This window comes from Camarhynchus parvulus, chromosome 1A, assembly GCF_901933205.1.
Source record: "Camarhynchus parvulus chromosome 1A, STF_HiC, whole genome shotgun sequence".
Taxonomy (NCBI): Eukaryota; Metazoa; Chordata; class Aves; order Passeriformes; family Thraupidae; genus Camarhynchus; species Camarhynchus parvulus.
The window spans coordinates 35,063,234-35,075,986 of NC_044586.1; the positions used below are offsets into that span (position 1 = coordinate 35,063,234).

Below are 12,753 nucleotides of genomic sequence, written 5' to 3' on the forward strand. Positions count from 1 at the left end.
TCAATAACTGTTTGAAGAACTATGGGGAAGGACAAGTGACAAAAGACTGGGAAAAGGCCAAAATTATGTCAACCTCCAAGAAGACAATGGGGAGGAAGAAGGGCTGAAGAATTACAGACCAGTCCAATTTTATTTGTTTGAGAAAACAGAAGTACCAAAATTATTTGTAATGATCCAGAAGATAACAGATGATTAAACAGTCAGGATAGATGTGCTGAGAACAAATTGAGTCAAGCAAATTTCATTTCCTCTTATGACAGTCCTGTAGACCAAGGCAAAACAATGCACGTCATTCATCTTGATGGTAGTGTAGCATTTGGCATAATTTCTCATAACATTCTCACAAGAGAGATAAGGAAAACAGGTACAGATGAAAGCAACAAATCATACCAAGGGGTGGGTTCAGTTAAATGGAAGAGTGCAGAGAACAGGAGAGCCTTAAGCACCTACCCTCACACCTAAACTATTTAGTAGAAGCCTTACATGAGCCCCTAGAGCCCAGCTCTAAAGTCCCAGACAATACCTACCTCAGAAATGCTGTAATGGTTACAAAATTTAAACAGATGCTGGGGCAGAGACGGCTGCTTACAGATAACCAGCAACACAATCACCAGGGAAGGCTGACCTCATGTGAGGGAAGTCAGAAGTTACAGAAAGTCTCCAGCTGCATGCAATCACTCTACCTGCGCTGGAAATCCACAAACACCTGAAACTTGTTTGCATGTGCAGGATCTCCAAAGGTACCCTGCAAATGGATTAGACAGGCATCTAGCACAAGACATACCTTCCAACAGGAGATACTGTAGCTAATCAATTATTGACAAGTTTTTAAAAATGCCTTCCAATATGACAAATCTGGAATTTTAACAAAGTTGTTGTGTGCATATATACATGTATTCACCACATGATGAAAAAAAACATGGTATGATTGATCTGGCTAAGATTATTTTGGCCTGAAATTTATCAGCTCCTTTATGTTGTTCACCATATGCTGCACAAGTTAATCACAATGGCATAAAAGGTGTAGCAGCCCAGGGCAGAGCACAAAGAGCTGGGATTGCCACTTTTGGTCACAATAGTAGTACTGTTTGTTGCTTGAGGAATTATTAAGTCCCTGAACCCAATATTTTGTACTTTAAAGACTTCCTTGTTCTCCTGCATCACTTACTGGAGCAGTAAAACCAGAGGAGTGTGTAGAAGCTCTCCAAGACCAATGCCCAAAGGGAGCATGTACTGTTGGAGCCTAAAGGTCATCTGGACCAATTCATACACCAAGAGTGCTTTGGAAAAAATCTAGTGTTGCATCTCATTGAGTTTTGGCAAAAAAACCAGAACATTGCACACCAGTTGTATGCAATACAACTATATTTGCACCAGATCTGGATGGGTGCTTAAAAAGTGTCCTCTTCAATATAGCAAGGAGGTTTTCCTGACATGATCTCACTCATCATCCAGAATCATCACACCAAAGGGGTCAGGCCGGGATGGAGTTCACTCTCCTCATAGCAGCCTGGATGGTGATGTGTTTGGGTTTGTGCCTGGGTCAGTGTTGGTAACACAGCAGGGTTTCAGCTGCTGCTGAACACTGCACAGCACTGAGGTTCTCTGGCTGCTTCCCGGGGGTGGGCATGAGCCTGAGAGCAATCACAGCCAGGACAGCTGACCCAAAGGCACATTCCACACCACCTGCCATTGTGCTCTGTAATGAAAGCTCAGGGAAAGGAGGAGGAAGCAGATCATGGCATTTCGTTCATGACCATGGCCTTTATCTTTCCGAGGACCTGTGGTGAGATCTTGCTCTCCAGGACAAGCATCAACACCTGCCTGCTGATGGCCAGTAGTGCACAAAATCCTCTTTGTGCTTTCCTTGTGGGAGCAGCATTTGCTTTTCCTGTTACACTCTCATTGCCTCAGTCCATGAGCCCTCCTGCCTTCCTTTTATTTTCTCCCATCCCATGGAAGAGGGGACAAGGCAAGGGGCTGGATGGGTGCATGGCTGCTGGCCAGGGTCAGCTGCAACACTCTGAGAGGACACAAGTGACCACTTTTTGCTGAACGGCTCTAGCCTGGGCAGCAGTTTCAGCTGCACACACTGGGCTCTGTAGTGGCTGGTTAACAACAAGATACACCTGTTGAAACAGTCTAAGAGCTAATGTTAAGGTAGGGTATGAGGCATGAGCCTGTAAAATCAAAATATATACTATAATTGAATTCTTTCAAAACAAAATCCACCTAGAAGAATGGAAAGAATATAATTCATCTATTTGAATTACACAGAAAGTTTGAAATATATATTTGATTCAACTGTGAAATTGATTTTGGATGAAGCAAAAATTGACATCCTACAATATATCTTTTGTTCTCAATTCATCAGAAAAATTCAATTTGGGCCAAAGATATTGTGATTTAACATGAAAAAATAGCACATTCTCTAAAAATGTTTAAGTATAAAATCCTCAGTTGAATGAAAATTTCAATTCAAGCTTGGTTTATACAACACCTGCACTGCAATAATATCACTTAATTGAATAGCACATTTTGAAGTCCCACTAAACATGAAGCACAACTTATTTTTTAACACCATAAAAAAACCCCAAAACCATTTGAAAGCTTCTTTAAATCAAATATAGTATCACACATAAATGAAATCTGTCTGTTAAGTGCTCAGTTATGTATCTGTGTCTCATCACCTTATCAGTGCTCACATACAAAGCTCATGGTCATGCCAACTACCAAGCTAGACGTAGTTGCACAGAACCAAGGGTTAGGATTTCCAGCTTTAAACTCAGCCACCATAGAGCAGCTCATGGAATTTTTCTCATAAGAACAAGCACTGACTTCTGTCACCATGCTTCTTTCACACAGAGATGGCACCAGCCACTGAACAAATACTCAGGAAAAAAAAAAACACATTTGAAAAATATATTTTAAGATATTTAGCCAGCCACAGGTAAAACTTTTATCAGTCACTCTTCTGCAGCCCAAACTTCAGTTTTAAGTTGCATCAATGCAATTACTAAAATCAAGTCAGAGGAACATTTAACACATAAGCAAATTATTAACCCTTACTCAGCCCACTTAATGGCTTTTTTCCAATTGTATTTGTAACATTAATCAGTTCACAGATGCGCTTTTAAAACGTTGCTAACTTCTTCAGTATTGTCATCTCTGCTGTCCAACAGGGAATGTTTTGAGGAAAACATAGCTTCCACCTACAGAAATTCAACTCCATACTTGGTACGGCTTCGTTAGCATCGCAGTACTATGCACAAATCATGCTAGCAATACCAAAACTAGTTTATAATCCAAATTCTTAATGCTAAATTATTTAAAATAACATCATTTTTTCAAGTTAGGCAACTGTCTTGTAACAAAAAATGATTTGGACAAGTGAGGAACAAGTGCCTCACATATTTTGAACTAAAATATTATCTCAGCAAGTTGAATCTAGAAAAACAATTACAGGTTTCTGAAAAGTTCCAACAGTGGAGCTTTAATTTGGCACTCAAGAATGTATTTGAAAGTAATCAGGAAACCAGTTCCTCACTGTTTGGCTGACTGGGGCCAAGGAATTTTGTCAAGTAATGTGTAAGGAAAAACTAAAGAGAATAATTAATGAGGCACCATAAGCATTTTAAAACTGTCCACTAGAAAAATTTAAAGATTTTAAGAAAAATCTTGTTAGCAACAAAACTGGGCTCTGTTGAACACTAACACCTTCATTTGAATTAAACTACAGATCAAAACAAAAACATTGCTAATACAATGTATTAGCAATGTTTTTGTTTTGATCTGTAGATAAATTATCACAGTATTTCTACATCTGATTCTCAAAGCAATCAGGACTTGTTGTAACATATATATAGCCTTAAATTCCTTATGAAGATTATCTTCAACAACCAAAACAAAACCTCCAAACCCAACACAGGTTTGAAGGCCACTGGTTACAACATTCACTGGGTGCAAACACAGTCACTAGCTGAACAGGACAGGCACTGTTCAATGTAACTGAAGCTTTAAGTGACAACTGTGGGTAAGGTAGGGTCATCTTTTTATAGTTTTTAACTTCCCAGTATCAAAACCATTTCATAAACATTCACATTAGTCCAAATTTCCAAGAAACTTCCACCTCCATTTTGTAAGGTATTTCCATTTCTCTGTTTTGTAAGCTACCATCTTGCCCACAAATAGAAGAAAATAACTTCAAGAATGCAATTTCAAAATGAATAAAATTTCCCAAAAAGGCAAAATGAGAAAAAAATGTATTTGAAAGAACTTTGTCAATATAATCTTATCTTGGAACAGATAACACTGGAGAACTGCTGTGACTGAAAAATATGAAGTTCTAAACCTCATCCACTGAAGATAATTATCTTCAAGTGTCAAGCATTAAAAAACAGAACAGGTTTGCAAGAATTAAACCAGTATTGCCTCTTTTATGGTCTGACAACTGTGATCAAACTGTGTTCTGGTTTAGTTCACATTTATTAATTCTAAGCAATCTAAGTTATTTAAATACAAAATGAATTTAAACATCCTGAACTGTCAACCCGAAGTATTTCATAGCATTTCAGCCATCGTGATCCTGATTAAAGCTTCTCACAGTGTTTTTGAAGTCTCCACTGAGACTAAAACAATCAGGAATAACTTGGTGGAGGATGAGGTTCCTCCTGCAACTCTTGGCAAGGCTGCCTGTCAGCAGGAAGGAAACTACAGATAATGAATGCTGCAAGGGGTCTTTTATCTTATTGTTGGGAAGCTGAGCAAGCCTACCTACCCTGAGCCCTCCACAGCAGCTGCTCACTGTTAGCTCACGAGCAACCTTCTCATCTTTGACATCCAAGTGTTGAATACAAAGGGAAAAGATGAACAATTATACCCAAAAAGGAAAGGCAAACTTCACTTTATGGGCCGGTAGATTTTCTTAGCAGCCATAGCTGTAATTCTAAGAAATTACAGAATTTCACTTAAATATGTCTTTCCCAAACATTCCAATATTCATGTTGAGTCAGTTATGGCATTCTTCAAGATCTTAGTATCTTGAATAGAGTTTGTTTGTGGCTGCACATCCTAAATAACTAGGAACCATGCACAGTTAACTGACAGCTTGCCCACTGCATTCCTGTAGTAGACATTTCTCTCCTCCTTCCACAGCTGCATTGAACATAATTTTTGATGAAAAACATTTTGCAAGTACACTTCAAAGTGAACTAGGTGCTCCAAAAAATACTGAAACTAACTTGCTTAATATCTTTGAACCAAAGTGTTGAATATCTAAGTTCTAATGCCTTTCTGTATTCCATGTCACATTAAATTAACTGCCAAGAAGTACAATGCTCACCAGAGAACAAAGGCATGATGCTTCACAGTAATTTCCTGGGCAGGAAATGAAAGGCTACAGATAACACTGAGCTGTGAATCCTTGACTTTCACGGCATAGGACTCAAGTTCTTATTAACTGATGAGAGATAGCACATTGACGATATTAAAACCAAAATCTGAACTGATTCAGCTGTCCAGTGTTTGCTGACAACTGGTGAGAGAAGTTGAATCAACTTCCAAATTATTTTAACAACTTGATTTATCTATTAAAGCCTATTGTATTACTTGTATTTGCTTAAGATGGCACAAATAACATTTGTAAAAGTAAACTGCTCCACAAGAAAAGAAAGCCCTGCTATACCCCACACTTCAACTACCTAGAGAGGAAAGGCCTGTTCCACTCCGTAGTAACAAGCAGAAACTCCCACAGCCCTCCATTACCAACAAAATATGTCATATCCATGGACTAACCACTAGCTCTCCCCTCTGTCTCATGTTCTTACATTAACAACCAGACAATTAGATTTTTTCTCTAAATATTATTTAATTAAAAACACTAAATCAGCTTTGACTTTTATTTTATATATGTACAATAGTTACCAAATAATGAATACACTTAATCAGTTATGTTAAATTTCACATAACGTCAAAGGACATCAGCATGGCATGGAATAAACTCACTGCCTTTTGCAGATACAAAAAATGCATTAATGTTAATTGTGATTACTATTTTGGTGTGTGGTTTGTTGGTTGGCTTTTTTATAACCTGCTTATCAATTCTCCAAATAATGCTGCCATAAAAACAGTGTAAGTGGTTAATTGATCAGTTAATATATTAACAAGTATGAACATTAGCAAAGTTTGCAAGGTATCAATTGCAAAATTACATCAAGTGTAGGACAGAATGTATTCACATGAAAGTTAGCTTCAGTTAGAAAAGTTTTGAAAAAGAGCTCAGGTTGGAGCTGTGCATTAATTTGGTCAAACTGATTCATATGAATGAACAGTCAAGTTTATTTAGATATTGAAAATACAACTATCCTTTTTAGTATTCACAAACAATTGTGTATATAGTGTGTGTATGTGTGTAAATATATATATGTATATATAAAGTGAAGATATGTTAATGTAAAAATATACTGTTCATCCACTCCCAATTACACAAAATTCAGTATCTGGACATTAAACTGTGCAAGTATGAATGTCCATTTCAAATCTACATTCAACCAGCAACAAATACTTAGAAGTATTTTGTAAACATTTGAGATAGGGAAAATCCATTTACAAAAGAATCCTCCTTTAGCACATCAGCATCACTTCAGCTTGAAAATTGTGTACAGCAGCTTCAGCTGGCATATTGTGAATCTGCTTAAATCAAAGAGCTCACACTGTCTTAAATCACTATGTGTGAAAGCTCAGCAAATGCAGAAATTTCTTTCATTCTTAATCACCATCCATTTCCAGTTTACCAGCAAAAAGAAAATGCACTTGGCTACAAAAATATTAAGGAATGTTATTGAAAACAAAAGGCTATTTTGGTAGAAGAAACTACAAAAATAGTTGAGTCATGTTGTAAAGCTTTAATGCAAAAGCATTACAGTACAGATTTTCTTTACAACCTTAAAGCTTAATCAACACCAAATTTAAATATCCATCTCTCAAGTGCTTGAACAAAGTGTGCTCAGTGAAAGTCTTTCTCCAAGGGACTGGGTAATTAGGCAGGTGTCAGGCTCTGGGTCTCAGCCACCTGTTGAGCGCCGTCCCTCGTCCCGTTGGCAGCAATCACAGGGGTTGAGATACTCTGATAGAGTGATGTTGGACAACTCAACTCAGCTCCACTTTCATCCTCTCCAGTATCTGAATCCGGTGTTACCGAACTGTTCTCTATCCCCAGGATCTCACTGACTGTTTGAGGCAATTCCTAGAAAGGAGGCGGCAGAAGAAATATTAAAAATCACTGTAACTAAATGCAAAAAGTTAACAACAAAGTCCCCTCTGTCCATCCTGCATTCCCAGGACTCATTCGTGTGAGAAATCATTAATCTGAATTTAGCTGCACTGAAAGCATCTCTCTCAGCAATACTTCCATTAGAGTTAACATTTTCTGTAGCAGCTTTTCAAGAAGACAGCAAAGGGAACACACTCAGGAATTGATTCCTGATTAATCCTGATTAATATAATCTTCATTACAAAAGTTAAAGTCTAAAAAACTATCACAATTACACTCCATGTTATTGAAATTAGTTTTATTGAGTGATCCACTTGTTTTTGCCTAATAAGCCTGGCATGCTTTCAATGCAATGCACCTTTCAACTAGTTTTTCTCAAGCACACCAAACACCAAATTTCTTGCAGTGAGGTTATCTAGTGAGAGTTGAGAAATCACAACCAAAAAGCACAATTCAACTTTCCCCCAGTGAAGAGTATTACTCCATAAAATCAATTATAGACTTCTTACAGACTTCTCAAACATAGGCACTGCACAGCTACACAACATGCTTTACTGTACCCAGACATTCAGTTATTTCACAGGACATACATGAACACTTACAGCTAACTACATACTTTTCTTGTTTATAAACATTCACAGTAGATAGATATCTTTACCTTGCAATTCATCATCTGCATAGAAATTGCTTCTGCTTTGCAGAGTATATATTCCACATCGATTTTCATAGACAGTTCATTGATATGCTAAAAATAGATTCACAAGGTATAGTGAGATAAATTATAACTTTGTTTCACCTAAAATACATGAATACTGCACTGCACTGCTAGTAAGTATCACCTTATTAACCTGCGTCTTAAACTATGAAATGCTAGACATAGTCTATAAGCTTTGAGAAATGGCTACTCAAAGATACAGTATGGGACAGCTGCTTTTCACCAGTCTCCAAGGTCTGCAAGAGGAATCCATAGTACCTCTAAATGTGACAAACATCTGGTCCTCCTACATACTTCCCCCTGCAGCTCACATTTTCAGAGATGATAAATTAGATCATAGAAGATAAAGCAAAAGTGAGTATTAAATACAATAACTCATCTGAGGAGAGAACCATTTTTGATCTATTAATGATCTTATCACTAAACACAGACATCGAATGAACCATTTTGAAAGCCTGCAGGATAGACACACAACCAACTTCAGAAAATGGTATGCACCTTTCCCTCCCCCAATACAAACCACAATCATATTACACAGTTAACTAAAAAGTTAACTAATATTTTAACGTAGTACCCAAAAGACAGCCCCATACTAGTCACTAGGAAGACGATTCTACTGCAGCCAAAACCAGGACAATAATGCTTTAGAATTTGGTACCTTTAGTATTTCATTAAAGCCATAGTGCTTGTCCATTATTTGCTGTTTTTCAGATTCTAGGATAGCACAACAAAGGAGAAGATGAAAATTCTGACAAGGCAATTCCGTCCACATGACCTGTTAAAATATAAAAAACCCACATTTGAAATGCTCATACTTTTCTGCTGAAAAGAAAAGTAGTTCTTAGAATATAAGCCCTCCAGCCAAATAATTTAACTAACAATAAGCTGGTTTTGAAAGCAATAAAGCATTTGTAAAATTATTTGGAATTTTACTTTTGGCCCTTTAGAGATAACTGCAAGTCTGAGTCACCAAATGCTTATCTGTTTCTTAAGCCATTGTCCACTATATCCTACTAAACTGCTTGAGCTTGTGGTCTTGTGAATGTGGGCTCTGCCTCAGCACATGTGAAACAGAAGTAAGTGAAGCTAAAAAATTATTTGTGTGGTTTAGAGTATCTGCATTTAGTGTGAATTGGCAGAAGAGTGTCATGCCCAGCAACAGCTCGAATGTTTATAAATAAGGTGCTAAAGCTGTTCCCAATCCTGAAGACGTACATACAGGTACTGGGGGTGGGAGGGTATTCCCTTCCAACTGAAGACACATCAGCTTTTGGTCCCGTGGAGGACACAATTATTCTTGAGTTCACTGGGACTGAAATGTGTAACCTCAGTACTAATACTCTATTTTAGTACATTCACAAAAACCTCTAAAAAAAGTATTTGAAAAGAACATGTATGGTGAGTAGAAAGCTGGAGAACAATTTTGCCAACAAAACCAGAAAGAAGCAAAAGTCTGCTTGCACAAATGCCCTGACAGATAAATGGATTTAAAACAATGGATTTACTCTCAAAAAAGGCACATAAAATATCAGACTACTGAAAAATTTTTACTTCATTAGCAAAAAAAAAATTTCATCATTATTGATGGAATAAAGCCTTATAGCTGAGCAAGAGCTTATACTTGAACTATCATTACTAGTACATGTAATCTGTAAACAGAGTTGCATAAATCCCAAAGATATCCAAAGAAAGTTCACCCAAAATAGAGTGCAATTAAACTTGAATGTTTCAATTAAGATCCAGTTCAGAAATTAAATTTCACATCTTTATCAGACAACCAATATTCTGTTAAAGCATTCTCTCACTCCAGGAGAAAGACTGGAATGCAAGTAGGCTGATAAAAATAACAGTTGAATGAAAATGCCTATAATCTACCAAACATAGTCTGCCTACATAGTTGTGCATTGATTTGGTTTAACATCAAGTTGCTGCCAAAAAAAATCCATACAGTTTGCTACCATTTTTGATAGACCTTTCAAAGTCTGGAGCAGAGCATGCACTTAAGGTTATGTATGTAAATGCATAACAGCAGCATCAAAACATGCTGGAAGGATGGAAGAAAAAGCAGCATTTAAACTATAAATATGAAACTAAAAATATAAAAATAAGGAGCAGTAACTTTTTTCCTTTTTCTTTCTGATACATCTACACAAGCAAAGACTCCTTTGTTCCAGCACTACCTCAGCAGCCATGAATATTGTAACCAACGTATGTAAAGTAACTTATTCCCGACTCATTCTGGCTTTCTGTTACTGACTGATATGGGAATAACACTGAAGCTAGGTATGAGTTAGTTGTAATTTTGTTACAAAATTTTTCTTCTGGGTTTCTTCTAAACCGCCCAGTGCGCAAACGAAAGATTAAGAACTGGTTGGAATTACCAGGTGATATTGCCCGTCTCTCCAGTGTCAAGGAGGGACTGAACTACTTTCAATTTTGGGGCAGCTAGGAAGTGGGTCAGTAGACTATCTGGGCTGTGTTTGAGAGGCTCTACTAAAATGTGCTATAAGTTAACCCATCCACAGCCAGAGCAGTTTAACCCACACACAAAAGACATTGCAGGTAACATAGCAAATAACTGCACTCACATGTCTCAGCTTATCCACACATGGTGGAATGTCACCTCTCTACCACATGCAACTCTGTCACAGAGCAATGAAACAATCACTCACATTTTCTACCACAATGGTTATGGCTCTTGCTTAGGAAGTGCAAAGGCTGGGAGTTAGCCTCTACTCCAGATGATAAGAACCAGTATCTCTCATTTCCAAGGTGAATGGAGATGGGAGAAACCAGACTAGTGAAGAATTTTTTTCATTTCTTTTTTTTTTTTTTGTGATAAAACACTAGAAGTCATGAAGCCAGTGGGAACAGCGAAAAAGTGTCTGATGCTTACTAAGTGGTTCATACAAGTCAGAGGACAGAAATAGAGATCCAGAAGAATCCTGAAATTAGCAGGTTAGACAGAAAAAGCCCCAGAAGTCTTGGAACCTTGGACTGGAGTCTCAGATGGTACCTCTCCTTCATCCCATCCTACACTCTGCAAGAGTATGTCATAGAGTAATATTGCCTTCAAATGGATTCCCTCAATTCATGTGCTATTACAAAACTGGACATGAGATTTGCTCAGCCAAATACCGAAAAAAAGTAGTTCATTTCTCTATAAAGGGAAAAGGCCTCCTGTGCCTATAGCTTGCCTTTGTAAATCCCACATACTTCACTGATACCAGCGGAGGTGCATGGCTATGCACTGGAGAAAACACAACCCACTGTAAGATGGACTGATCAAAGGTGATTCTAGCCTTCCCATAAAAACATTAACATAATGCCTTAATTACTTTGTTTTAAAAAGGAAAACAAGATATTCCCTTTCTCATTCCATATCTCCTAGAAAGGAAATTGAATACTTGTAGTAAACATACATTATGATGTGCTATAAGAAACCTACAAGACTATCATATATCAAAAGGTTTCCATCATCTTCCTGAGAGGAAAAAAAATACTTGAGAGAGAAATATAGTGTGTTTCTTTCCTGTATGTACACATAGATACGCCTTAAAGCAGAGGTGATAAAAACATGCTAGCCTGGGACTATAAACTATAAATAAAAATACTGTTGTCATCTACTTAAAAAGAAAAATTAGTCTTTAAAAAATACTGAGAAAACAACATAATACTGGGGGGAAGAGATGAGTGCATCTCCCCTCCCAAATCATTATCATTTATACCTTTGAATAAGAGAATTCTTCTAGTTTTTTACATATTGGTTTCCTTATTTATGAATGTTATCCATAAACTTTTTTGTCCTCTGGTTGAAATACCACCTCAATACTCTGTGCTAGTAAATTCCACCAACTGATGATAAAAAAGCTAAAAATATTTACTTTAGACAGTTTAAATACTGGTCCTCCTCTTTATGTGACTCCTTTTTCATTAGTGAAAAAAGTGAATAAAAGTATCAACATTATTTTTCATCACACCAGAAATAACATTATTTTTCATTATAGTACAAAATTTATGCATCTCAGCCCTGTTCTTTTCATTACCCCTCTGTTCCTCAACACATATGCTGTTATGTTCTATAAAATACTCCCTCCGTTCACCTGAACATTTATTCTGTTTGTCTGAGTTCTCAATGAATACTGTGCCCACATTTTCAACATTAAACCTGAACTGTTGACACACTTCTCAATTTTCCCGCAACGAAAAATTAAAGACAAAATATTGGTTAATCTTAATTATTTCATCTGATCACAAGATCACCTAAATCAAAAAAAGATCTCATTAACCCAGAATGATCAGAACTTCAACATTTTGATGTTACATAATGTTATGTGGCATCACAAGGCCTTTTCATCAAGATTAACAATCTTCTGACATCATCCTCTTCATGGCTTTGGCTAACACAAACTACCCTGACAGTGCTTCATTCAACCTAATCTACAAAGAATCACCAATACCACGAATTAATCAAACAAATGCTCTTTCTTTTATCATAAGCTGTTTTCCACTAACAGTTAACTGCTACTCTCCATTTACTACTTTCACTTAAGAGTATCAGCTGAAGGCTCCTGTCCTAATAATTTTGGACAGCCAATTTATCCAAACCAGCTCTAATAAGTATTTTTTCATGTATTTCACAAGTTGTTCTTTAGGCTAAAAAGACAAGAAACGCTCACTTGTCCTCAGATCATTGTACTAAATCCTTTTTTTTTTAATTTATCAGAGTATTAAACATTTTGCAAAATGATCCATGCTTTTTGTTCTA

The 12,753-nt window shown here is 36.9% G+C and overlaps 1 protein-coding gene across 1 annotated transcript in view; it reads right to left on the reverse strand.

The window, feature by feature from the left end:
• Positions 1-5,846: 5,846 nt before the first annotated feature.
• Positions 5,847-12,753, reverse strand: part of TBC1D15 (TBC1 domain family member 15) — a 35,759-nt gene continuing 28,852 nt past the window's right edge. The window contains exons 15-17 of the mRNA XM_030960169.1: positions 8,644-8,760; positions 7,929-8,015; positions 5,847-7,243 (exon numbers count right to left, since the gene is read on the reverse strand). Coding sequence (XP_030816029.1) covers positions 7,037-7,243; positions 7,929-8,015; positions 8,644-8,760 — 411 coding nt within the window. The 3' untranslated portion in view covers positions 5,847-7,036. The remainder of the gene's footprint in view (positions 7,244-7,928; positions 8,016-8,643; positions 8,761-12,753) is intronic.